Source organism: Fundulus heteroclitus, unplaced genomic scaffold, assembly GCF_011125445.2.
Source record: "Fundulus heteroclitus isolate FHET01 unplaced genomic scaffold, MU-UCD_Fhet_4.1 scaffold_42, whole genome shotgun sequence".
NCBI lineage: Eukaryota > Metazoa > Chordata > Actinopteri > Cyprinodontiformes > Fundulidae > Fundulus > Fundulus heteroclitus.
The window spans coordinates 2567245-2594574 of record NW_023396835.1 but is presented as its reverse complement, the minus strand read 5'-3'; the positions used below and the strand labels follow the sequence as shown (position 1 = coordinate 2594574).

Sequence of the window (27330 nt, the reverse complement as noted above, 5' to 3'; positions counted from 1 at the left end):
AAGGCACTTGTTATGTCAAGAGATCCAAATTTCAGTGTCATTCCTTAGACACGGGAAGTAAAGGACATGTGCAAACTGTGAATTTTAACAAAAAAAAAAAAAAATCTCCATCCATAAAAAAATGAAAATCTTCCTTTTCCAAGTCATCCACAGTTTACACGGTAAAACTGTATTGCTCGTGTCTAGATAATCCGTCCATATTTTTTTCTAATACAATATACGGCTCGACAGGAAGCAAGCCTTTCAAAGTAAAACTAAACTTCACAATAAAATGACCCGAACAACTGTTCTTACTGAATATGATAAAAATAAAAAGCAAACTATCATACAAATAACTTAAATATTTTAGATTTATGGCTCCAACATCACGTTTTCCTCTTTAAAAGCCACTGTTAAATGATGTGTTTGTCTGTTTATAACAGCCAAATCTCTCTACAGTTACACTGTCGCGCTGCGCTAAAGGATCCTGTCTATTGCGCAATACGCGATTAATTCGAAATACTCTGCTAATTATTCTTGCACCTTCCGCAACAGGTTGCTGTCGTAAAAATGGACATGGCTATGACAGACTTCTCCATCTCCTCCGCTTATACAGCAGTGATCTAATCTTGTTTACATGAAATAAGCCTGCTCTGGAGCAGGCTTAAGCTGGCGCACATGTTGCTATGACAACAAGTGCAGGATGTCTTTCGAAGAACCAAACGATCCAAGATCATGCCAAATCGTCAACAATGAAATCCTGCTAACTGAGTTAGCGACGTACGAAGAACGGACCCCAGCTGAGCATCTTTACGACAGTGCACTTTTACTTTCGCCCTCTGGGGGGAGCCTCGCTGGAAAATCAACCCCGGTTGCATAGTATACCTTTAACTGATCACTTTAGAAACAAACTAAACATCAGCTATTGTATCTTTGTGCTTCAGATTCAGCTGAACATCGCTCTTATTAGAGATGGCATCAAAAATAGATTCAAGCAGTTTGAAACAAGTCTGCATTTTAACTTTACAACCAGCAGTAAAGCAACTTGACAGGAAATCAACTCAGGTCCACTAAAAGGCTATATCTGTTGTCTTCTCCAACAACGAAGAAAAAACAGCAAATAGGCCAGTGCCGATCAGCTGTTTCGGAAAACAATATTGAGGAATTAACAAACCCAACAGGACCAGATCATCAAAGATGAAGAAAAACAAAGGCTGACAATCTCTGATTGATTTCTGACCAGTTTAGACATAAAACAACAATAATTAAGAAAATTGTGAAGATTTAAAAATCAGAATCAAACTCATTGAACCTTCAGTGGATTCTGTCTATTTGGGTTTACAGAACTCAGCAGAGTCTCCACTGATCCAAATCAAAACCCCAGCATGTAGCAGCTGAGTGAAGGTGGTCTGGACTCTGTGGAGGAGAGTCATGGTTTCAGAGACGCTGTAGAAGGACAGAATACCTGCTCTGTGATCCAGGTACACTCCTACTCTGGAGGAACCAGGACCTGAGATGGAGGTCCTGATGTTACTGTGAACAAATTCATAGCCGTTTTGGTAACAATATAATGCCCGAGATTTGTCATTATATCCAAATACACATTTATTCCCACTTCCGGCTCTGCTGATATTCTTGTAAGCGACTGCTACAGAAACTCTTGCGCTCCACTCCACCTCCCAGTAACAACGTCCAGTCAGACTCTCTCTACTTAGGACCTGAGACCAAAACGTGAATCTGTCTGGATGACTAGAATAAGACTGAGTCTGATCAGTCCTTGTCACCTTTCTGTTCCCCTCTGATAGTAACAGTTGTTTGTGTGCTGTGTTTGGATCCAGTGTGATTTTATGTGAATATTTTAAAAAATCAGCTCTGTTTTTTGGTTCTGCTAACAGTAAAACATCCACCTCAGTGAGTCTCAGTGAGATGTTTTTCCATGCGTCTCTCAGGATGTCCTGTAGTTGATCTCTGAGCTCTGACACAGCTGCTGTCACATCCTCAAAGTAGCTCAGAGGACGGATCTTGATGCTGGATGAGTGTGTAGACTCACTGAGTGCTGACAGTGAGGGGTAGTTGTGGAGAAACTGGTTGTGATCCTCTGTGTCTGAGAGCTGCTTCAGCTCAGCGTCTTTCCTCTTCAGCTCAGTGATCTCCTGCTCCAGCTTCTTCTGAAGCTCTTTGACTCGACTCCCTTCAGTTTCCTGCTGGGATCTGATCTGCTGCTTCACATCAGAGCTTCTTTTCTGGATGAGACGGATCAGCTGAGTGAAGATCTTCTCACTGTCCTCCACTGTTTTATCAGCAGAGTGCTTGATGGCCTCCAGCTCCTGTTGAAGCAGCTTCACATCTTTCTCTCTGTCCTGGATTCTCTGCTGGATGTTTTCTCGTCTCACCTCCAGCTCTCTCTGCCTCTCAGTCCTTTCTGCTGCAGCTGACACTGTGTCGTGGCCTTTATGTTCATCCACAGGGCAGAGATAACAGATACACTTCTGATCAGTACGACAGAACATCTTCAACACCTCATCATGACGAGAGCAGATGTTCTCCTGGAGGTTCTTGGAGGGCTCCACCAGCTTGTGTTTTTTTAATGGAGCTGAAACAAAATGAGGCTGAAGGTGTTTCTCACAGAAAGAGGCCAGACAGACTAAACAGGACTTGGTGGCTTTCAGTTTTCTTCCAGAGCAGAAATCACAGGCCATATCTTCAGGTCCAGCATAGCAGAGATCAGCAGGAGCAGCTTGGAGTCCAGTCTTCTTCAGCTGCTCCACTAAAGCTGCTAACATGGTGTTTTTCTTCAGAACGGGCCTCGGTGTGAAGGTCTCCCTGCACTGAGGGCAGCTGTGGATTCCTTTCTGATCCTCTTCATCCCAGAAGTTTTTAATACACTTCATACAGTAGCTGTGTCCACAGGGAATAGTTACAGAATCCTTCAGTAGATCCAGACAGATCGAACAAGACAAGGTTTCTCGGTTCAGCTGATTCTGCTCCATTTCTCCTCTCGGTCACAGTGATTGTGTGAGTTTCACTTCCTGTAAACAGCAACAGCTCTGAGCTCTGATCTACGAATCACGTGTCAGTGCAGAGAGGCTGCAGCCAATCAGCTTTCCCCTTCAGCAGCTGTTGGCTCCACCAGCTTCAAGGCGTGCCTGAGAGCAGGAAAGGAGAGGGGGGGGGGGTTGTTAATCAAGTTCTTACAGTATGCAGAATACAGAGAAGAGCAGTATGAATGTGTGGGGAGAGCTTGTTCTTAATAACTGAAGGAGAAAAGAAAGGATCTTATCTGCTTCAGCATCACATGATACACACCTCATAATCTAAAAATCTAAGCAATGATTGGACCTGTTGATCTGTTTTATTTATATAGCCAAATTCACAACATGTCATCTCAAGCCACTTTATTCAATCTAGTAATATCATCTTTATTGTCATTGAAACATACATTACAACGAAATTTGTTCTCTGCTTTTAACCTATCACCCTTGGGGAGCAGTGGGCTGCCATGTGCGGCACCCGGGAAACGTTCGGGGGTTAAGGGTCTTGCTCAGGGACCCAGAGTGCAGGCGCTGGGGATCAAACTGGGTACTTGCATCCTTCTCTGAGTGCAAGCACGCTGCTTTAACCACTAGACCAACACTCCTCATACACCGAGACGCAGCTCGGTAGGCAATTTGGGGTAAAGTGCCTTGCCCAGGGGCACATCGACATGTGGCGAGGGGAAGATGGAATCGAACCCACAACCTTCTGATTGTCAGATAACCCATCATGCCAAAGTCACCCCATAATCAATGTGATTGCCTTGCAGTATTGACTCCTCTTGGATGAGTATGTTGACACAGTGGACAGTTACTGCCATTGTGTTGTTGACTGTGCATCCTCATACCAAGCATGCATGTATAATAATAATAATAATAATAATAATAATAATAATAATAATAATAATAATAATAATAATAATAATAATAATAATAATAAAAATAATAATAATAATTTTATTTTTAGGCCCCTTTCTTGACACTCAAGGTCACCTTACATAGTTAAATATACAAACAGACACAATATTAAAATACACAGTAAAACTAAGTCCCCTCCCTGGGCTGCCACCTTACCATGCGGGAGGGGTTTTAGTGTCCCACTGACCCTAGGAGCTAATGCTGTCATTGGCTTTATTCCCCTAGTAGGGTCACCCAAGGCAAACAGGTCCTAGGTGAGGGATTGGACAAAGAGCAGCACAAAGACCCCTTATGATGAGCAACATAAATGGACGTCGTGTTACCTCGCCCGGACACGGGTTACTGGGGCCCCACTCTGGAGCCAGGCCTGGAGGCGAGGCACATTGGCGAGCGCCTGGTAGCCGGGCTTTTACCCATGGAGCCCGACTGGGCACAGCCCAAAAAGGAGACATGGGTCTCCCTTCCAATAGGCTCACCACCTGTAGGAGGGGCCAAAGGGGTCAGGTGCGTTGTGAAATGGGTGGCAGTTGAGGGCAGGGATCTTGCCACTTTGATCCTCGGCTGCAGAAGCTGGCTCTTGGTACGTGGAATGTCACCTCTCTGGTGGGGAAGGTGCCGGAGCAAGTGCGTGAGGTTCAGAGGTTCCGACTAGAGATAGTCGGACTTACCTCGATGCATGGCTCTGGCTCTGGAACCAGTCTCCTTGAGAGGGGCTGGACATTCTTCCACTCTGGAGTTGCCCCTGGTGAGAGGCGCCAAACTGGAGTCGGCATACTTGTTGCCCCTTATCTTGGTGCCTGTACGTTGGGGTTTACCCCAGTGAACGAGAGGGTGGCCTCCCTCTGCATACATGTGGGGGGACGGGTTCTGACTGTTGTTTGTGCTTATGTGCCAAACAGCAGTTTGCATTACCCACCCTTTTTGGAATCCCTGGAGGGGGTACTGGAGAGTGGCCCTCCTGGGGACTCCCTTGTTTTGCTGGGGGACTTAAACGCTCACGTGGGCAATGACAGTGAGACCTGGAGGGGCATGATTGGGAGGAATGGCCCACCTGATCTGAACTTGAGTGGTGTTCTGTTGTTAGACTTTTGTGCTCATCATGGATTGTCCATAACAAACACCACGTTCAAGCATAAGGGTGTCTACATGTGCTCTTGGCACCAGGACATCCCAGGCCGTAGTTCACTTTGTTGATCAAATTTGTTGTTGTTTCATCTTATCTGCGGCCGCTTGTCTTGCAAACTCGGGTGAAGAGAGGGGCGGAGCTCTCCACTGACCACTACCTGGTGGTGAGCTGGCTCCAATGGTGGGGGAGGAAGCCGGTTAGACCTGGCAGGCCCAAACCTATTGTGAGGGTTTGCTAGGAACGTCTGGGTCCTCCATGAGACAAAGCTTTAACTCCCAACTCCGGGACAGTTTTGAACCTGTCCTGAGGGAGGTGGGGGACATTGAGTCTGCGTGGACTATGTTCTGCGCCTCTATTGTTGAGGCGGCTAGTCGGAGCTGTGGCCGCAAGGTTGTCAGAACACGCTGGTGGACACCAGCAGTGAGGGTAGCTGTCAAGCTGAAGGAGTACTCTTGGACTTTATTGGACTGTGGGATTCTGGAAGCAGCTGATGTGTACCGACAGTCAAAGCGACAAGCGGCTCGTCTGGTCGCTGAAAAAACTTGGCCGGGGGAAGAGTTCGGAGAGGCCGCTGGTGGTGCCGCTGGCAGGGCCCCCTTCTCCAGGTGGGTTTTTGGGGAGCAGGGGTGCCTATTGAAGTCAGTAGGGGGGTGCCTATTGAAGTCAGTAGGGGGCTCATTCTTGGCAGCTGCTTCACGGGGCCTGGCCCCCTGGGGCTCCGTCGGGGCTCCCGCCGGCGCCCCTGGGTGCTCAGGGCCCTGGGACCCATGGCTGGCCACTGCTCCTTCATGGCTAGAGGAGCCAGTTGAGGTGGCATCTGATTAGGATGCCTCTTGGACGCCTTCCTAGTGAGGTAATCCGGGCACGTCCCACCAGGAGGAGACCCAGAGGAAGACCCAGGACACGCTGGAGGGTCTATGCTTCTCAGCTGGCCTAGGAACGCTTTAGGATTCCCCCGGAGGAGCTGGCCCAAGTGGCTGGGGAGAGGGACGTCTGGGCCTCTCTACTGAAGCTACTACCCCCATGACCCGACCCCGGATAAGCGGAGGAGAATGGATGAATGGATAAAAATATGTACAAAATAAGATAGTTGCGGTTGCAATCACAGTGCATAGGCTACTATAAAAACAGATGAATTTTGAGTTTGGATTTGAAATGTGGTACTGAGTCTGTGTTACAGAAACCAGGTGGGAGTGAGTTTCAGAGCTGGGGAGCAGAACAGCTGAATGCTCTGCTTCCCATAGTAACAAGGGGTGCAGGGGGACAGTGAGATGATAAGAGGATCTGAGGGTACGGCCAGGTGCAGCAATGTGGAGGAGGTCTGAAAGCTATGAAGGGGTGAGGTTGTGGACAACTCTGAAGGTGATCTACAGCTCTCATTGGAGCAAAAATATTTTTTAGGGATGCGATATGAGATGAGGACCTCTGCCATGCCTCAGTGGAGCCTCCGCCGTGCCTCAGCGAAGGCTCCTAGTGACCTCCGTCATGCCTCAGTAGAGGCTTCCAGCAACCTCTGCCGCTGGCTTCCAAGGTTCTGCCGCCGGCCTCCGGAAGAATTGGTTGGTTCTGGGCTACCCCCAGGTCATGCCTCCAAACTTTGTTGGACTCTATCCCTCCTTCCGAGACCCCCTCCTGCCTTGACTGGGTTGTTTTTTGTTGCTTGGACACTAGTGGGCGTCTGATATCCGCCCTTGGGGAGGGGGGGGGGGGGGAATGTCAAGATCCCCGAACTGTGACCTAATTAGTTGATCAGACTCACCTGTTGATGTTAATTCCCAGCTGTATTTAAGTTCCGTCTGTTTGTTTCCCCTTTGTCGGGTCATCCTGTTTGAAGCCTGTTCCCGAACCGGTTGTGAATCCTGTTTGCTCCTGTTGAGACCCTGTTTCCGAGCCTGTGTGGTATCCTGTTGACCTTGTGCATTCCATAAGTTACCTGTAGTAAAGTCTCATTTTCACCATGCGCCTGCCTCCGCCTCGTTGCCACCTTGGTCCTCGACTGCAAATCATGACAGTTATCTTCTACAAAGGAGAAGTTATGCAATTTAATTGTGTGAAATAGTACCAAAAGTCACTGTCAGATCAAGCAGAAAGAGTATGGATAATAAACCAGAATTAGCAGCAAGGAGAAGGTCATTAGTGATTTTTAGAAGGGCTGTTTCGGTGTTGTGGAGCAGACGGAAAACAGATTGAAATTGTTCATATAAATTATTGCAAAACAGTTGAGCATGAAGTTGGGCGGGAGAGTGAAGACCGAAAGTGAATTAGTAGGGGCAATTGGAACTGAAACAGACAATACTGGAGCAGCAATGGGTAAAAGTTGCTTGAGCCATTTCTGAGGAGAAAATGACACTAGAGTGTTACAAAAATCATGTAGCTGAGTCATTATAGTGATAGTGGACAGGAAGAAATCTCTAGCAGAACCAGGCTCAGTGTAAACAGCCATCAGTCACAACCGTCTGGGGGTCTGAGAAGTCACAAAAAGAACACAGAATCACTGATACAGGAATCCTCTCTATGTTAAAGAGGGTAATGGGAGACTACCTCCATAGGTGACTTTATCAAGCCAAGAAACACAGCCAAGCAGATAGGCTCTAAGCCTGTCTTCGGGCCTAGAGGATTAAAGAGAGCACATACAGTTAGTTGCAGAACATATTCAGCCAGTAGCTATGTCTAGGATGCAAACAGGGTTAACATTTATATTAAGAGGAAGGTGTTGAGAGCATCAACATATCTTATCTGCACCCCAGGGTATTTCCACAGCTAAACAGAATGCCAGGGGAGATGTACCAACTATGAAGAGGAAAAACAGAGATAAAATTAAGTTAAAAGTTGAAACAAGAACAAATATTTGAAAAACTGGACAACAGTAGGAGAACTCAGCAGAGTGAGAGAAATAGATCTTAAGCCTTTAGAAGCATAGCTACAGAGATAGCTCATGATAACCTGAGCCATTCTAACTGTTTTTCATGCATCTGCTTTGTTTCCCTGTGTTACGACCCGGCTCGACTAGTCACAACAAAAACTGGGGGACACGGAAACAGGCAGTGCTTTAAGCCTATAAAAGGCATTTATTTAAAAGAATTAGGGCTGGGCAACGAATAAAATATTTAATTGCGATTAATCGCCCTGATTAATCGCGATTAATCGCATTGTATTTACAAACTCCAAGAATGAATTCAAAAGTAGTGTAAAGAGCACTTTTATTTTAATGTTCTGCTGCCACATGAACAAAAGTGTTGTAACATTTGTAGCACTTATCAGTAACACATATTTAGTGTAAAGCTCAACTTAAACATGTAAAATGAAAAAAAGCAATAATAATAAATTAAATCTTATTGCCACTGACAGGGAATTCTCTTTATGGGGAAAAAATCTACCAAAAACAGGCAATTTCTGAGGTAACAGCAGGGAGCAGCATTACCATTTTATGTTCAATACCAAAGTTTAACTTGGCAGTGGTTACAACTAACTTGTTTCTGTCATATTCGATGCTGGAAGAACTTTAAACTGAAATGCTTGCTAACTCGATATGCTTGCGTTTATTTGACGTTGACACGCGGTTTTTTGTTGTTGCTTTCTCGCGTGCATATCCACCTTATTTTTGACGGAAACATGGAGGCAGCGAGTTGACGTTTGTTTGGGCGAGACTTCCGCCCGCTCACTTCCTGTCAGTGTTTAGCTATCTGAGAAGCGGCTCATGCGGCTACTTCGTCTCAAATTACTCGTCATTATGACTTCGAGGAAGACCGGGATCATTTGTGTGGTTAGAGGTTGTCATAGTAACGGGTGTAAAAGAAAGGTTTACGTGGAGCAGGAGTGTTTTAATCATCGACCGTGTACAAAAGCTGTGGATACGAGGCGCCCTACTTCATTCACCCTCAGCCGAAGAATGAGGAATCCCTTCGCCTGTGGTTAAAAGCTTAAAATCTGAAGAAACCACCAAAGCGACCGTATGTTTTTTTCATTTTGTGGACAAAAGACCAACAGAAGACCACATGACGCCAGAAAAGTGTCTGGGCTGCGAAGTTCCATAAAAAAACAAAACCAGGAGACGTCAAGAGGAGAGGAGACAGGTAAGCTAATGTTTTGATATCCTCTCATAACATCAGTTAAATCCCAAACATTACAAAATTAACTGACCAGCAATCTAATCACAACGAGCCAACGGCCAGTATGTTTCTGAATCAGATAATTCATCAGCCTACCTTCCATAAGTCGCCACTGCATGACTGAAGGCTTTCCCTGGAGTCGCAGCATCAGAGCGCTCTGAGGTCTCGTAGAGCCGATTGATGCAGTCAGAATCCAGCAGCGTGAACGTCGGACTAGTTTTAGCTTGAACGGACACCAGCCTCCATGAATACCAGGTCATCCATGTTGATATTTATTAACACCGATCCAACTCTTTCACTGCGGAGGTTCGCTTCGGTAAAGTCGCACAGCAGAGCCGTCCGCACCAAGTAACGACACAAAACAGGTTAAAATGTCCTCGTACGTTATATGAGGCCACTTCTTTGTATCATCCACTCACTCATGAATAGTTTGAAGCTGTGGCCCTGACCTGCCACTTCGATTGCTCTGCAAGTTTTGACACTGTTGCCGCGACAGTTGATAATTTCAGTCAAACTAATGTTATTTGGCCGAGGGAAGCGCTGAAACGGAAGTGCGGCACACACAAACGGAAGTTGGACAGACCTTCACAAAATAAAAGCATGTAAGCAACATGCGTTAACGCACGTTAAAGAAAATATCGCCGTTAATAGTCTAATGAGTTAACGCGAAATTAACGCGTTAACTTGCCCAGCCCTAAAAAGAATCAAAACTGGTCTAGGCATCGGAATCAGACGGCAGCTCGGATGGGGCGATCACGCCTGGTCCCTCCACACCAGGAAGTCCGGACCCCAACCAGATCTGGACTGGATGGCTGTCTGTGGCGTGCTTGCTTGCTTCAACCAGGGCACTCCCAACTCCTGAATGGAACGGCGCTCCTTAAGTACCATCCAGGTGGCTGCATAATGGAAGCGCCTCCCACTTAGAGGACCTTAATTGATATTGTTAATTGACAGTCATAGCACACCGGACCGCGCAGCAGGGCCGTCACACCCTGTCTTCCGCCTCACTCTGATGTGGTTCGGACAGACTCCCTCCTCCTCTGTGCTGCTCTGCATGGCTTCACCAAATAGTAAGATCAGCTCTGATCCTGATTGCCTGCATGTGGCTCACCTGTGACTCTTACTATACATCACTGCTTCTCACAGTCCTTCTCCACCAGATTACTAAAAGTCTTTTGTTTGAGTAAACCTTCCTCCATTCTTTGATTGCGTACCTGTTAGTGACCTGTTCTGGTTTGCCAGATTGCCCTGTCTTTTCCTAGCCCCTGTCAGGTTCTACATTTGGATTCTGATTTCTGGAACTTGATCCACAAAACTACATCTCCGGGAGAATTGAACATGTTGCCTTGGGTGAGGCTAAATCCCTGGGGCACAACATCACCTGTGGTGATGTTCAATGCTCGGCCCCACCCTGTTTATTCTCTACATGCTCCCCCTTGGCTGTGTCATCAATTTCATTCCACTGCTATGCTGATGACACACAGCTCTACCTCAGGACAAACCCAACCCCCTCTGCTGCCCTGCCATCATCCACTCTGATCACCTGCCAGGAGGAGGTAACGCCATGGATGAAGAAAAACTTTCTGCAGCTGAACAGCTCCAAGACTGAAGCCATCTTAGTCGACAGTCCACACTAGGTTCGGTCATCTGACATTACCACCATCGTCATCTCCGGCGCAAATATTCTACTCAAAACATCAGTCACTAACCTGGGTGTTAAAATGGACTCTCATCTGACCTTTGAGGCTCACATCAAACATCTCAACAGTACCTCCTTCTTCCACCTCGGGAACACCGCCACACTCACTCCCCTCCAGATGCGGAAAAGCTTGTCCACACTTTTGTCTCCTTGAGGACGGACATAAAGATACAATCGAGTAACACCTTGATGCCATTGCTAAATCATATGTATTATTATTTAAGCTGACATGTGTAAAGTGAAACCTGAAAAAAGAAAGTGAAAGAACATAAATAAATAAATAAATTACAGGCTTTCTGTATATAAGTGAACACTTAATACCTGGAACCCAGCACCTGTGGGAGTTTGTGAGAGTGCACTAGTTTAGGTGAAAATTATCCAGAAGGAAATAGCTCGATACTGGTTGTGGAGAACCAAAGGCCCGCTTTCCCCGAGCACAGAGGCAGGAGTCAGGGGACCCATAATCCCGGACTCCCAAAGGGGCCCCTAAAGCAGGGCGCCCAGGAGGGGCCGACACAGGATATCTGCCCTAGGGAGGCGGGGGACATATTTTTGACAGTTTCAAGTTAATTCAGTGACAGTTGTGGAATTTTTTTTTTTGATTAACAGAGGGGTACGAACATTTTTTTTCAATGACTGGATTTTATCTGGATTTCATTCCTAGATCAACACAAAGCAGGGTATGTTTGTAATGTTGAAAGCAAATTATTAATATTTGCTAGTATTTATTAGTAATACTAACCTGAAAGCGTGTTCTCCATATGTATTTACCTGGCCTGAGGCAGTCACATGAAGAACCACCTTTACAGCTGCAGCTGTTTAAAGGGTGTCTGTACCAGCTCACCACATTCTGGAATACTAATCCATTTTTGGCAAAATTACTCAGCCAGACTTGATGCAGGGGTAGATGTACATCAACTATCCATCTTTCCTGCAGGTTCCCAGTTGTGGACCTTGCTTGCTTTGATAGCATGCTTTGATTGCAACCCTTATATTGGCTGTATTTTTAAAGTCATGGTTCTGCTAGACTGAGAACGTCCACCCTGGTCTAAAGTGTTTTCCCGCTTCTAACAGGTTTTCTTCCAGGTTTGACTTGCAGCACCATTAACTCATCAACCCAGTCCTGCTTCCATGCTTAGTTCAACAGAAGCATTCTCAGAGCATGATGCTGCCACCACCATTCTTCATGGTGTCAATGCAAAGAAAAATAGTTTGTGAAAAATTTTCGTCACTAAAACAAAAAATATTTTCAGAAATTCATAGATAACTAAAAGATTTTCTTCCAACCTTGAATATTCTTTCTAGAGAAAAGTAACAGTACAATCTCAACAGGATGCGATGGATGGCACTAGATGTCCTAAGTTCCTTTTGTTATGTTCACTGCTTTTATATCACCTCCTATAGATCATCACTAAACTTCATCCACCCTCCTGATATTCATGATTTCCGTCATTTTGATTTTTCAGACTCGTGTTTTGGTGTTGCCACACCCATCATGTCTTTTTTATGCTTTTTTGTTTGGTTTATGAGTAAAGTTATGGATGATCTGCGGTCTTCTTGATCCTCATGTCGTGCCATCTCTTTGCATCATCTACAAATAAACATAATTAAAACTGACAGTTGGACACCCGGTTCACAGTGACCCGATAGTGGGTTGCAGTGATGAGAACCCTCCACCTGCACACAGTGAGCCCCCCTGGGAGATGAGATGTGATCTGCCCGTCTGTCAGAGAGGAAACCAACAGTAAATATTTAATTAGCCATTCGCTTCGCCTTTCAGATACTCATGAAATCTAATCAACTTAATCACGGTGTCAGTTCTTCATGCCGTAATTAAACTCAACGCCTGTTCGGTGAAGTGTGGCTGACTTTAGGGCTACAGCCTCTAAAATCTAAAATGTCAGAAATTAGTCTAAATGTTAAAGAATAGAAACAGGAAGCTGCTAAATCTCTTTAACATCCAATCAGACGAGCCCTATAACGTTCCCTTAGCAAAACATTAATTTTATTAAATCTAGGGTTGGCATTTTTTCTGGAAGTTGTCCCGAGTCTGTTTTTGAATAACTGCGCATGAACCAACATATGGAATCAAGAACTGAAAATGGGTTTTCTTTGTGTCTTTCAGCCAAAGTGCAGATGAGTGATTGAGACAGACTGTTTTAAGAGAATGTCAAAAATGTTTCCCTCTTCATGTCACAACCTTGTGAAATGATAAAGCATCGTATTTGTACGGAGGAGAATTCAACAATATTTCATCCCATTGTGTGTAATTATTCTTTATTCAGTCAACAAGTTCTAAAGCACCCAGAATCTGAAAGACCTCCACAAAGTCTGAAGAACTTTTGCTAAATATCATATTAAAGGACCACCAGAAAGCCTGGGTGTTTGCAAAGACAACATTTTGGAAATTGTTGATAAATTGTGCATATGCTGTAACTGTACATGAAACAGTAACACAATGATTCAAAACTATAGAAAATTACACAAATCCAATATTTTATTAAAAAAATAGTTTTTCAAAATCTGATTTAAAAAAACAAAAGCTGGACAGAAAACCAGAGCAAACTGTGAGAAGGTTGGAATCAGTTAATATGTTCATTGTTTGAAATCTCATCAATGAGGAACCTGTGAAACCAGTTCCTACTGGATGTCAAAACCGCTTGACAAAGCAGCAGAAAGTGTGCCTGAAGGCTGCAGAAGGTCTTTACAGAGGAGCTCTCAGGATCTGTAATGTCTGGCCTGAGGAGAGGAGAGTTATTTGATGGGATGCTGAGCTCATTTCGTACAACACCTCATTCTCTGTTCCCTGTGGGATCTTAGCCACAGGCTGAACTACAGTACAATCTGTGAAATCTGTGTTTTCCATCAGACACAGTAATGACCTCCGTGTTGTGTCTGCGTGATCTTATGTACTTTATCTCCGTTTGAATGTCGGGAAACGGCAGGAGGAGATGCAGGACATGTTATATTTTTTTACCACATTACATAAAATGGTTGCACACCTCAGAAACCTGCAGGTGCTTCAGATGCAGGAACATCTAACATTATTATCAGCTCCCTCTGATTCCCCCGGCGTCACATCTGGGAGTGCCTGTTAGTGGCTTTTTCTATGTATTTTATCAGAATGACTCTGGTCTCATTTATGCTCAAATGTCCAGCGGGTTGGCGGTGGCTTCTGTTCTCAAATGGATAATGGGTAGAAGTAGCATTTTCTGTGATGACCCTTCTTCTGCATAACTTTATTTTAACCTCTAGTCCAGATCTTGACTGGTGGCGACTCATTCTTCACTTCTTAGAGCATATAGTGCACGGTGTCAAACTCAAGGCCCGCGGGTACAATCCGGCCCGTCAAGGTAAATTATCCGGCCCTCAAGAGCCAAAAAAAAAAGATATATCATGTCATAAAGTAGAGGTATATATCCTTATAAAGTGTATAAAGTGGCTAAAGCTGTGTCACCTGTAAGTGTAACTCACCCCAATATCAACTTTTCTTGCAGATAAACTGTATAAACTGGGCCTAAGGTTGCTATTTTTATGTCACTGTGCATTTTTTATACTTCTATGTGAACTGGAATGAAATTATGAAATGAAAAGTATCATCTATACACGTGCTACCGGCCCTTTTAATCACTTTATGACGCCAAAGTGGCCCCATATAGAAATTAGTTTGACACCCCTGATTTAGTGGATTTAACTCTGATTCTCCTCCTGCTTTTTCTTAGACCTGACCACAGGTTTCTGTGGAGATCAGACTCCAGATTTCGCACTGCAGGTCCATAATTTCAATGTTCTTTTAGCCTCTATATTCTCACTTTGGCCCCATGACATGTTTCGCCATCTTGCCATCATGCTGGGGTCACCACATCACCACAAAATACTCAGAAGTTCTTGAACAGGACCGGTAGGAAGGCAAAAGAAAATAATTCAAATAAGTTTAAACACATAATCTTTTATTTTTCCCCCTAGAAGGGGTGCTGAGTGGTTCATTTCCCACAAAAACCAATAGGACAGTGGAGACCGTTTTTATGGACACTGTATGCATGCAAAACTAAATAACGTAAAGCTATTTTTTTAATGAGCAAAGTTAACGGAGGAGAAAAGGACAGAATTTGCTTTTATTATTTGAAGAAGAGGTGAATAGCTCCAGAAATGTGATCCTCTTAGTGTGGCACGCATAAATAAATTAATCATTACATAAAAAGAACAAAAATATTCACAGTCTACAATAAATATAACAACATTAATTCAATAATTAATTCTTTAGCTTTTCATTTTCTCCCGATTTTTTTAATTTTCGCCCCTAATTTCAGTTCACAAAATATTTACTAGTGCACCACTAGTAGTACTGATTGGACATGTTAATTAGCAACATAATCTCTGACATAGTATTCCCAGTTACTGTGGAGGACCAGCAGTGTGTTAATTGCCACCTCAGCAGGCTTTCCTTGGGTTTGTAAATGCCACTTTATGCATATCTCATATTTTCAATCCCAAATTCTCAGAGCAGATGGAAAAAGGCACAGACTGAGTGATGTGAATCACTGACAAACTGACAATCAGACAATACTACAAAAGAGAGTCGGAGAGGTTATACTCTTGGACTTTATTACCCTTCTGAAGAACTGAGGTTAGGTGATAAAAACAAACGAGGAAAGTAAACTAAGGATAACATTTAATGAAACCTTATTTGTATTTTTTTTTTGACTGTAACACTTTGAGGTGATCAATTTATGGAAGATGATTGATGGGGATTAAGTAACATGTAATGATTGGAGGCAAAGGTGGCGAGAACAAGAAGAGAGGATTATGCAAATGAGTTATTATTATGCAAATATGGTAGTAAATAGTCTGTTGTCATGTATTGTATCATTCATCAGCCTGAAAAACACAAATATGGGATATCTACTAACAAATAAAGGAAGACACCCTGTCTACTTTTAAGACGAATCTTAAAACTTTCCTTTTTGACAAAGCTTATAGTTAGAGTGGCTCATGTTACCCTGAGCTACCTCTGTAGTTTTATATATATATATATATATATATATATATAGATAGATAGATAGATAGATAGATAGATAGATAGATCTATTGAAATTTCCATGTGACATTTTAGAAAGAGGCAAAGAGGAATGCTACATGCAGGTATTTCATGGTGTGTGCATATTAAAGCTGAGCAAATGGAGCACAGTTTGGGATTTATATCTATATGTAACACAATCTAAAAACACACATCCAAGCCTACCTATCCATCAACACAGATCCAGGAGGGAAACTGCAGTGATGCTCCACAGCTCCTCTTGAAGGCTCCCAAGGTGTTCCCAGACTGGAAGGTCCTCCTGAGAGTCTTATTCTGTTCTGCTGTCTCAATAATGGAGGAAATATCAATGCAATAATTGTTTAGAAGAGTTATTTAAGTGAAATCATGCCATTCGTTGCAGCAAGGTAAAACTTCCCCCCAGTGCTAAAACTTAAGAAAACTATAAATATACGCTATATATACACACACATATGTTTGATGCTGTTTAACATGTAGCATTACGGTTCATAACAGGCCATGAATCTCTCACACATCACCGTATTTTATATTCTCTGGTCAACAGGCCACCATTATAAGTCCGTAGGCTCATGCATTGGTGCATAATTTATCTACTATCCTTAGATTCTCACCTTATTCAGTGGTGCAGGAGTTAGGAAGTTCATCCTGCAATTGGTTGGTTGCCGGTTCAATCCTCCGCTCCGACCGTCTCAGTCGTGTCCCTGGTCAGAGGTACTGATGGTTGGCAGATTTGTCGCTGTCAGTCTGGCCCAGGGCAGCTGTGGCTTCTAACATAGCTCACCACTGTCAGGGTGTGAATGACTGAAGTGCTTTGGGGTCATCAGACTAGTTAAAGTGCCATACAGGTACAAGCCATTTACCATCCTCCTACATGTCAGACAGTCCAGCCACAAACTTCGCTCTCAGAACTTGATCACCTTCAGTGCTCCGTTAATACGATCAGAACTGGAAACAAAACTTTTTTTCTCTCCTCTATGAACTTGCACCGGATCTGAAACTATCCATTTTGGATTCCTCTGGAAAAATGTAAACTTAATTTTTAAAAAACTAGAGAAATCATCTTGTGAAACTTGCTCTTGGTTCAAAGATATATTTTATTAACCTATTTAATCTGTGTCAGGATTTTGTTTTACAATGAACTCAGAACACACACGCAGGACAAAAGTTTGAGAGGTTTATTGAAGGGTAGATGATAGATGGGAGATGTAACCGGAGATACAGAAATACGGAGGCTCAGGGGTGCAGATGAGGGCAGGAGCTGACAGCCTGGAGAGAGAGAGTCCAACAAAGCTGGATGGCATGGCACAGAGCTGAGCTTTCTCGGAACGGTTATTCAGGTTAGCAGGTCACAGGAGACTCCATGGCATTGATCAGAACTTTCTCAGAGCGGCTAGTCAGGTTAGCTGATCTCTGGAGACACCAGAACACAGAGCAGAACTTCCCAGGAACGACAGTGAGGTACAAAGTCTTTAAACGAGGCAGGACTAACCTTAATGAAACAACAGAAATAGATCTTCCAAGATGAGGTCGAGGACTGACATGGAGTGGACAATAATAGAAGACGGACCAGCACTAGAGTGAGGCAGAGGGAGGTTTAAATAGGAAGACAAACAGGTGAAATGCATCTGACTGAATAATTACTAACAGGTGTGACTGACTGCAAGGAGAGTGAAGTGAAGGCTGAGTGGAAGGGAAGGAGGAAACTAAAAATTAACAATGAATAAGGTCAAAACATAACTAAAACCCAAACAAGGTGGAAAAACTGAGAATAATTGTAAACCAAAGCCAAATCAAAACTAAACCATGACAATCTGACTCTATGTTTGTAACTCTTGTAAATGAGATATTGAATCTCGGCGAGTAAACCTTTATAAATAAAGGTTAAACAAAAATAAAAACAGGAAAGATATTTGACTTCGTGGCAAGAGCAGACTACTATCCCATGTCATGTTTAAAATACAATCTTTAGAAAGATGTGCCTAAAATGTGTTTAAGATGAAGAGTTAATCGCAAGTGTTCTCCAGTATCCCATACTGACTGACATAAAGTGAGAATACTATTTCAAAATTTGACAAGTGGTCATTTGAGGTATATTATTTATACTGAGTCATGACTATAAGGCAGCTTACAGTAATAATCTACAAACAAACTAAAGTGTTTTTCTTGCCAAGTGATGCAACTCAGAGCTGCTCAGATTTGTTCTCTTTTGTTTTTCATTTAATCGGGTCTGGGTGAGCGGCTACTAAGACATGAAAGATCAAGGATGTCAGTCAGTGTTGCTACAGATTTTTCATCAATGACCCAAACAGAACAGACAGCAGAATCATTGCTGTTTTTGTATTGTTATGTCGTCTGACAGATTCTTAAATAAGATCAACTTGGAAGAATTTAAAGGACTTTTTGACCTAAACGCATCTCACAGAGCGACAGAACGAAACTTAAAAGGACAGACAGTCAGAGATGAAAACAGCCGACTGAAGAAGACATGGAGCCCTGCTCTCAGGATTGGAAGTGAAAATATTGAGACACAGTTGATGACCTCCAAACCCCCCTCCTTCTCTTCCTCCTCTTCCTCCTCATGATGTCACTGCCCCCTAAAGCCGGCAGCAGCGGCGAAGGAGTCAGTCGCTGCTGCTGAGCGGCTCTGAGCATTTTCTTTGTTTTACGTGATCAGAAGGAAAGCAGCGCGGCACAAACAGCTGAACAAACCTGCAGGATGGCACCGGTGCACGGGACCTGCAGCAGGAACGTGGAGCGGTCAGACGGTGAGCTCAGCAGGAACTCTAGGAGGAAGAGGCGGAGGAGGAGGAGGAGGGGTAAAGGCAAAGGTTAGTCAAGAAATTAGAAGTTGAAAATTTTTAACTATCCAGCATGTTACTGCATCAGGTTCTGTTAGAATGAGATCCTGCTGGCTCAGCTTTGTCTGTTCTCAACCTTTTTGTGAAGGAATGGCCTCTTTAAAATCAACCTAATTACTTAAATAAAACTTTCGTCTTAATCTAAGGTAAAAAAAAATAAAAGGATCTCTAGACTTATAATTCTTTGTAGCAATAAATACGAATTCAACACAGTTAAACTCAGGAGATTGTTTCTCCCTCTGGGGCCAATAGATCTTGTATAGATGTCACAAATATTTACATTCAAATGATCTATTGCTTCATCTTTTAAGGTATATGTATATGTGAGATCTGTGTTAATTACCTTTTTGTCTGCTACCTTCCAAATGTAGTGGAAGATGTAATTCTTGTTATGCTTTTGTGCTCTAAAGATATATTAGAAACTTTTCTGTATCGGAGCAAGTTTGTCGGAGGAAAGTCTTACCTAAGTTTCTCTTCCCTTGTAAACACCAAATACTCCATTTGGGGGGCTTACCCCCAGTCTTTATCTCATTATTAACAAAAGTCTTTGTGTAAAAAGAAGAAACTATGGTGTAAATATAAGTGTTTGAGATTTGACCAACCCGCAAACCCTGTGACTCTTCTCCTTGTGCAAGTTCAATAAAAGTGTTTGTGCGTTCCCATCTACTTTGTGTGTGTGTGTGTGTGTGTGTGTGTGTGTGTGTGTGTGCTAGCAGCAGGGTGTATTTTAACAATGAACAGATAATGTGACAGTGCTTATAGTAATGCTATTTAATGATTTTATTGTACACCATTAACAATAAAAACTTCAGACATAAATAAACAAATAATGTTTTAATTTGCATTTTTGTCTTGGAAAGAAACAAGAGTTCGGTGATTTTAAAAAGGAAAATTATGTTATTTAATTTTGGCTGATTTTTAATGAGACACCAACACTTATTGTTCGACAAGGTTAGGACATGACTGAATTAGTGCAAAGGAGGACCATATCAAATCTTAGCGAGCTTTTCAATAAAAATATATGTTTTAGCTGCACCAAAAATCCCCTCCTGTTGCCTTTTAAAGTCAAACTAACGAGCTGCTGTTTGTTGGCCGTTATGTCTCAGAGAAATTATTTGATTGTTCTGCTTTGAGCCCAGATTATGAGCAAACATCTGCTGTCCAACAAGTCTCTTCCTTTCTCTGGCTCCCTGGAAACAATATGGTTTGCGTGCTCATATCGCCTGATTGCATCGACGCTCTGCAGAAGACTGAGCTGTCCCAGTATTTCTCTTTGTAAGAAAAGAAGTGCTGTTGAGGAGAGTTAAATTCCGCTTGGCTTGAATATGGTGCAAACTGTAGAAAGCTCTGTTGTCAATAAAATAAAAAAGGGGCATTGAATGATAAATCATTAACACACAGAGGCTCTCAAAAAACGTACAACAAATGTTTTTGTGATGTAAAATACTTAGAATACCATGAAAATAATTGCAAGTTGAAAGTTGCATAACTGCACACCCTTAAAATAATACTTTGTTAAAATCTTCATTATTAACAATATATAGTATTCTTCTTCTTTGGTTGGAGTCTGTCAGTGGGACACACTTTGACTTGGTGTCATTTGTTCACAGCACCTTGGATAAGTTCTCCAAATCTGTCCACACCCACCTTTTCTGCCAGAACTCGTTCTGCACTCAGCAAGGCCAGGCCAAGACTGTTATTAAACTTTTGTTTATTTGGACGCGTGCTTGGACTGTCGTGGATGCTGAAAACATCTTCGTCTTTTGCCTTTTAGTGGACCCCTGAAAGTTTTGATTCAAAACTACTTCAAACTTTTCATGATTTCATCCACCTTAAATAACTCAGGTTCCAGCTACAGGTAAATAAACCCAGATCATAATGCTACCTTCACCATGTTTCACTGTAGGCATGGTGTTTTGGGGTAATTGTGTCCCAAAGGTGTTAGTTTGGTTTCATTAGACTGTAAGATATTCTTTCACAAAGATATTAGATTAGAAGGTTTTCTTTGGGTAAAAAAGATTTTTGCCTTTTCTACCCTACTTCTTTGTCCAGACATTTGAATAATACAGGAGACGGTTGTCAATTGTAGAAAACAACCAGTAAATACCACCTCACTTTTTCAGTGTTGCTGTGGTCTTCTTGGCAGCATCTCTGAATGTTTTTCATCTGTTTTTTTGCCCAGTTTTAGTAATTGCATTAGCTTAAGGACGCAATGGAGTAAACGGTTAAAAGAACATGCAGTAAGAGCTAAATTTTAATTCAAATTAATCAATATAATTGCAGCTGGTGTTTGGTGTGAGGACAAATTGTTGAAATTGGATCAAAGGTTTAATAATATTTAACTTTGAAAACACTCATTCAATCATGCTATTGTTAAATTTCTCCCTTTCCAAATTTTGCAAAAAATTGTTTAATCTGAATTTCTTACATGGTCTTATTTCTTATGGTGCAAAAACCTGACCAGACTTGTCAGACTTGTATCTGCCTTTTCTGAGGCCCAGTGCGCACGTAGCAGGATATCTGGGAAAAACGAGACATTTTATGTGGTTATGCCTTTCATCCACTCTTAAACGGAGTTATGGAAAGATGGATATTGCAGCTGATCCAGAACGCTGCTGCCTGCGTCCTCACTAAGACTAAGAAAGTAGAGAACATGAACCCGGTTCTGAAGTCCTTCCACTAACTCCCTGGATCTCAAGAGAATAGACATTAAAATACTTCTGTTAGTCTATAAATCACTATAAAGTGCTTAGCACCTAAATATATAACATCATCAAAGTATCCTCAGACTAAAAGTAGCTTCTGGCAACAATATAAAATCAAAAGGACAGGCAAGGATCATGCATGTGATCCATCCTCAGAAAATATGGAATTTCTTTCCATTTCTATGCTGACGATTGTCAGCTCTATCTGCCCCAGAAGCAGGGTGACGACTTCTCTATGAAGGCCCTGCTGGACTGTCTGGAAGACATTAAAGCTGGGCTTGCCCTCTACTTTTTTTAATTTTAACAAAAAAACTGAGGTAATACTGTTTGGACCAAGGCGCTCCTGGGATCCTAGTTCTGGTAATTTGGGACCCCTGATAGCATATTTGAAACCAAGTGTCACTGATTTAGGTCTTAAGCTACAGAGTGATTTTAAATTAGATGGTCAGATCAGAGCAGTTGTTAGATCATGATTTTATCTGTTAACAGGTACTCCAAAAACAGAGCATATCACCCCTATTCCGGCCCATTGGCTCCCAGTACATTTTAGAGTATAAGGTCAAATCACAGAAAAAGGGGCGTCATCCAGAGACCATAAGTGATCAGGCAAGGGTAAGGCGAAGCTGGGAAATCCAGGGCACAGAAACAAGTTGGTAAAGTGGAGATCAGGCAAAGGCAAAAACTGCTGAACATCTTGCAGGAGATTTTGATTATCTGGCAGAGAAAACTGAGGGCAAGGGCGCATTTAAATAGCGCAGAACGCAGGTGTGAGGCGTGAGGCTGACTGCAGCGGAGAAGGTGGCCGTAGCAGGAGGCAGAGAGAAAACAGGCACTAATAGTGGTAACCATAAATACTTTCTATTCTGCGTTTCTCAGACATGATTTGGGTTTCTTTGGAGAGGGATGGTTGGATGAATGGTGAGCACATGTGTTTGCAAGATTAAGAAAGATTCATTTCAAATTATTCAAAACAGAATGTGATCCTCCAAGCTGTCCAAGTGATAAAAAAGCAGTGGCTAGGAGAGTTAGAAGTTCAAGTCAAGCTGTGATAAACAGTCAACAGCTCACCAGAGATCATTACTGTCATCTTTATTATCTCTCATTGCACATTGCCATATGTCTGTAGCAATAATTTCATCACTCATCTTAAAACAAGGATCATCGGCCTGTTGATCTGAAGGCAGATGCTTGGCTTTGCTCGGTTAATGTGATAAAACAATGAAGTGAAACAAATTTAGAACAGATCAAAAGCTTTAAGGTCTGTTTTCACAGAAGTCGATGTGTGACAGGATGTTGAAGGGAAACACTTCTGCAACATGTAAATTACTGAATGAATCTGCCAGTCGTGCTAATGGTGTAAAGTGTGAATGCAGCAGCAAAACAACTACCGTCTATTATTACCTTTATTATATAATACTGTACATAATGAGAACATAAGAACATGAAAACTGATGTGAATCGAAAAAGTTTGCATATTTCTGTGCCCTTGAGGAAAGACAGTCCACGTCACAGGTAGAGGAAAGCATTTATCATTAATTGTGCCGTGCAAATAAGATTATCCACAGCTGTCAGACCCCGCACACAGAGATCAAGACCTTCTCACCCCTCCCTCACACATACATTCACACAATCCCACCATGTCTAATTAAATTATTCTAATAAATAAGGTTCAGCAACTCAAGCAGACTGAATAAACATCAATATGCTGTTTGATAAACGCCAAGATAGGGTAAAAAAGAAAGATTAAAAGCTTCTTATCGTTATCTTGTCCCCTTAGCTAAAATTGTTTTCCTGAAACTTTCTTCTAAAGTTTCTATGATGTGATAAGAAGAGACTCTGGGCTCCTCTTGTGATTTCTCCATTTTGGTCTTCCATCAGCACAGGTTTTCAGACCCAAAGAATGCGCTGTGAGGGCTGAGTGGTCCAGGTGTTGAATCTGAGATCAACAGAAACACAGATTCAAAGCCTGCTCATAGAAAAGAGAAAGGATGTTCTGAGGTAATATGCAACTGATCGACGTCTCCATTACAATGTGACAGCTTGACTAAGTGTGACAACTTCATAAACGGTCAAGTCCGAAGCTGTCTGCACTTCTGGCTGATTTTTGGTTTAAATTAATCTTTTAATTTTACAAATATATTTACTTCAACAGTAAGTAATATTAACATTTAAAGCATCCCAGCTGGAGTCCTGTGCCCGTATTCACAAAGAATCCTCAGACTGAAAGTATTATTTTAGTACTGACTAAACCTACTGACTTTTCAGTAGGTTGATTGATTGATTGGTTGATTAATTAATTCATTTTATTTTAGTGTCATACTCCACAGGTACCCAGCCCACATGGGCTTATAAGACACTACATGCAAAAACATACAAAACAAAATGGCCACATAAGTCATCTACCAGAGATGCTATAAGTTAATAGTTTATACTGTGGAAGAGCTCTATTTACCAAGTCAAATGCCTTCTGAAAATCAATAAAACAAGCAAATTCATCTTTTCCTTCATATAGTCTGGCCCTTACCACTGATGATTAAACATTTTCTAAAACCGCATTGCTCATCTGCCAGAATATTGTGTACTTCAACATGCTGGTTCAGTCTGTCATTGAGAATACCTAAATAGATTTTGTAGACAATGCTGATCAGGCTATAGTTTAATGGTTCTCTGGAATCAACCTTTAAAGATTTTGGTGTTAGTTTTATTATTGACTGATACCACTGCAATGGAATAATAGAGTTTGAGAAGCAAGCTTGAAAAAGACGCTGCAAAACGTAAACTAAGGATGGTGCCTTGAGAGCCTCAACGGGGTTCCCGTCAATACAACTGCTTTATTTACTTTTGCTGCACGTACATTTTTGTACCTCCCCAAATGTGATATCATAGTTTAACATACAATTTAGTTCCAGTGGTATATCTAGCAACTGACTTTCTAATTTTAGATTCCTTTCATAAAATTGACTCAAACGCAACTTGTCTAATAACAAAAATCGATGACGTCCATAGTGGAGACTATAATACTTTTCCCATTTTGATAAAATCCTATCTGTTCCAGAACATGATTCTCCACTATCTGTGATTTAATTGGATTTAATTTACTTTTCTGAGGAACTAACTTATTCATTTCTTCACAAAACAATTTAGAATTAGGCTGTAGATACTCTAACTGGAGGGACTGTCCTGGACTGTCATGAATTGTATTTTGAAAAATCTTAGCTTTTTATCAAAATCATGTTGACATTTTTAAAATTTATTTTTTAAACCAAATCTATCATTTGATTCTTTACATTTATGGAAACTTTTTCAGCTGATCATAACTCTTTGATCCAGTAAGGTTGCTGAGTTTTATAATAAGGCCGAAAAAAATAATAATAACATCATATAATATAGTATAATATAATGTAATGTAATGTAATGTAATATAATATAATATAATATAATATAATATAATATAATATAATATAATATAATATAATATAATATAATATAATATAATATAATAACTCTCCTTAGGTGTGAGTGTGTGCTTAAATGGTTGTTTGTCTCTGTGTTGCCCTGTGATAGGCTAGCAGCCTGTGCAGGGCTGTCCATTGGCAAGAAACCAGGAACATCTTGCTGCAAGGCAACAATGGTAGCAACCCCTTCTAACTTTCATTAACCTTGTTCTCAGTTATCCAAGTCATTGCAACATCTACCAGGCTTAATTTGGAGGATTCTGAAAATATTTTGACACCCATCCTGGAATTTTTGTCAATTCTGGTTGCTCGCAGTCTTTATGAACCTTTTTTCCTTCCCTTTAAATCAAAGATGGACGACTTCCTGTTGAGGTATAAAAAGCTTAAACAGCTGTGATGGCCGAGAGGTTAAGGCGTTGGACTCGAAATCCAATGGGGTTTCCCCGCGCAGGTTCGAACCCTGCTCACAGCGATTTAAAGTCAGTTCTCTGGTTTTGAAGTCTATATACCAAAAAGGCTAAACTGAATAAAAACAAAAACCACAGTTTTTGTCCAGTTAAATATGATCTTAACAGACATGATACTTCGATCACGGTTTTAAAAAATCTGGAGATAGAGCTTTGAGACCAATTCAACTCAATTAATTCATATAGCGCCAATTCACAACACATGACATCTCAAGGCACAGACAAATTCGTTAAATGTTTTCTAAGGAAACATGGCAGATTGCATTGAGTCTTGAAAACCAGCATTTATTTCTGAAAGAGTATGGAGCCACAGCGGATAACTGTCTGAATTGTCGATGGCTTTACAGCAATCCCTTATACTGAGCAAGCATGAAGCAACAGGGGGAGAGAAAAACTCCCCTTTAACAGGAAGAAAAACCTCCAGCATATCCAGACTCAGTATGAACATCAATCTGCCACGACTGAGTGGGGGTTATAGTAGACAGAGCAGAGACACAACAAGCACAGAAGCACACATTGATCCAGGAATCCTTTCAATATTGAGGGTAACGGCAAACGTGCTCCATAGGTGGCTGTGTCTAGGAAAGGAACACAGCACAGCAAACAAATAAACTCTGCGGCAGTTTTTCTGGTCAAGAGGATAAAAGAGAGCACATACAGTTAGTTGCAGTAAAACCTCAGTCAATAAATATGTCTAGAGGGCTTAAAAGGGCACGTGATTTTGAAATTAATTGTGTGATTGCCATTTTCCAGGGCAACAACTTTTTTTTATGTTTCTCCATGTTGAACGGCACAACAAGCTTCAATAGCCTGAACACACACAGATTGTTGGGATATGATGTTGAAAGCGAGGTGTGGTCGTCTCACGGCTGCAATCCAGAGTCCATTCAGCATCTATTTGTTAGTTAAGAGATCTGAGCTCCATGGCTTTGATTCAATGCTGGTAATTATAAAAAATCTTAATCCATTGTTGTTTTTCCCAAAGTGATTGTGTCAATGGGTTTCACAGTTTATGACACAGCACGTTTGCGCCATGTTTTAAATATTTAAGAACAGACAACAATGACACCGTTGTAGATGAAGGCCATGTAAACAAGCAGAAGCCAGTTTCCCGAAGCCCAGATATCCCACAATGCAGTGTGGTTGTTACGTCTCCCTTTCAAGTTCCATTAGAGAAACAGGGTTAGACTCTCAGAGACAGGGCGAGCTGGATCATCTATTAAAGAAAGTTGTTGATGCCAGTAGCTCAGCCGATCTTCACCTCAGGATATTGTCACAGCAAAGGAGAATGGCAGGACAGATATAGCTACTATGAAGAAAAAAACTGAGAGAACATAAATTGAAATAATAACAAATAATGCAAAATTGTAGAGAAGTAGAAGAAATCACCAGAGTAAGAGGAATAACTATTAATGTCCTCCAGCAGCCTAAGCCTATAGCAGCAAGCAAAACTACAGAGATACAGTAGTTCAGTTTAACCTAAGCCACTCTAACTATAGGCTTTATAGAAAAGGAAAGCCTCATGGAAAGATTATTTAGAATTGTCTCTCACATCCAGCACCTGTCTTGTGCTCTCAACACCCTTTCCTCCCCTCATTTCCTCATGATTAATTTTTTCTTCATTTTTTTTCCACTCATGATCGTTGCACTTTCGAGAAACTAGTTAATCTTACTGATAATTATCTCTCTTCCCAATGGTTCCCATCCCACCCATTCTCCTGCTTTCTTTTTAGCATTTCATTTTTGTAAGCTTTTTTTTTCTTCTAATCTCTTTCTTCTGAAAGAGACCTTCTAAAGTTATACACATGAAACTCATAAGTACAAACGTCATTAAATAGATTCAGAAGACCAGAGTCATGTGGTTTAATATCGCTGTGAATGGTAACCCCATTGGATTTCGAGTCCAACGCCTTAACCTCTCAGCCA

At 41.8% G+C, this 27330-nt stretch overlaps 2 protein-coding genes and 1 non-coding gene across 4 annotated transcripts in view; 2 read left to right on the top strand and 1 right to left on the bottom strand.

Annotated features, from left to right (window-relative positions):
- Positions 1–802: 802 nt before the first annotated feature.
- Positions 803–5063, bottom strand: LOC105918429 (tripartite motif-containing protein 16). 2 transcript variants are annotated; one of them, XM_036131269.1, is made up of 2 exons: positions 5049–5063; positions 803–2960 (listed from the first exon to the last, which is right to left on the bottom strand). In XM_036131269.1, the coding sequence occupies exons 1-2, from the start codon at positions 5061–5063 to the stop codon at positions 1308–1310; spliced, it is 1668 nt and encodes a 555-aa protein (XP_035987162.1). In that variant the 3' UTR covers positions 803–1307. The 2 variants fall into 2 exon arrangements, with proteins under 2 accessions (XP_035987162.1, XP_021166777.2); XM_021311102.2 differs by lacking the exon at positions 5049–5063 and having other exon boundaries at positions 803–3001.
- A 13493-nt stretch (positions 5064–18556) lies between these two features.
- Positions 18557–27330, top strand: part of LOC105918443 (double-stranded RNA-specific editase B2) — a 31328-nt gene continuing 22554 nt past the window's right edge. Inside the window, exon 1 of the mRNA XM_036131307.1 lies at positions 18557–18747. Within this exon, the coding sequence (XP_035987200.1) occupies positions 18636–18747 (112 nt within the window). The 5' untranslated portion in view covers positions 18557–18635. The remainder of the gene's footprint in view (positions 18748–27330) is intronic.
- trnas-cga lies at positions 25328–25409 on the top strand. Its single transcript has one exon. It is a non-coding gene; the product is annotated as a tRNA-Ser (tRNA).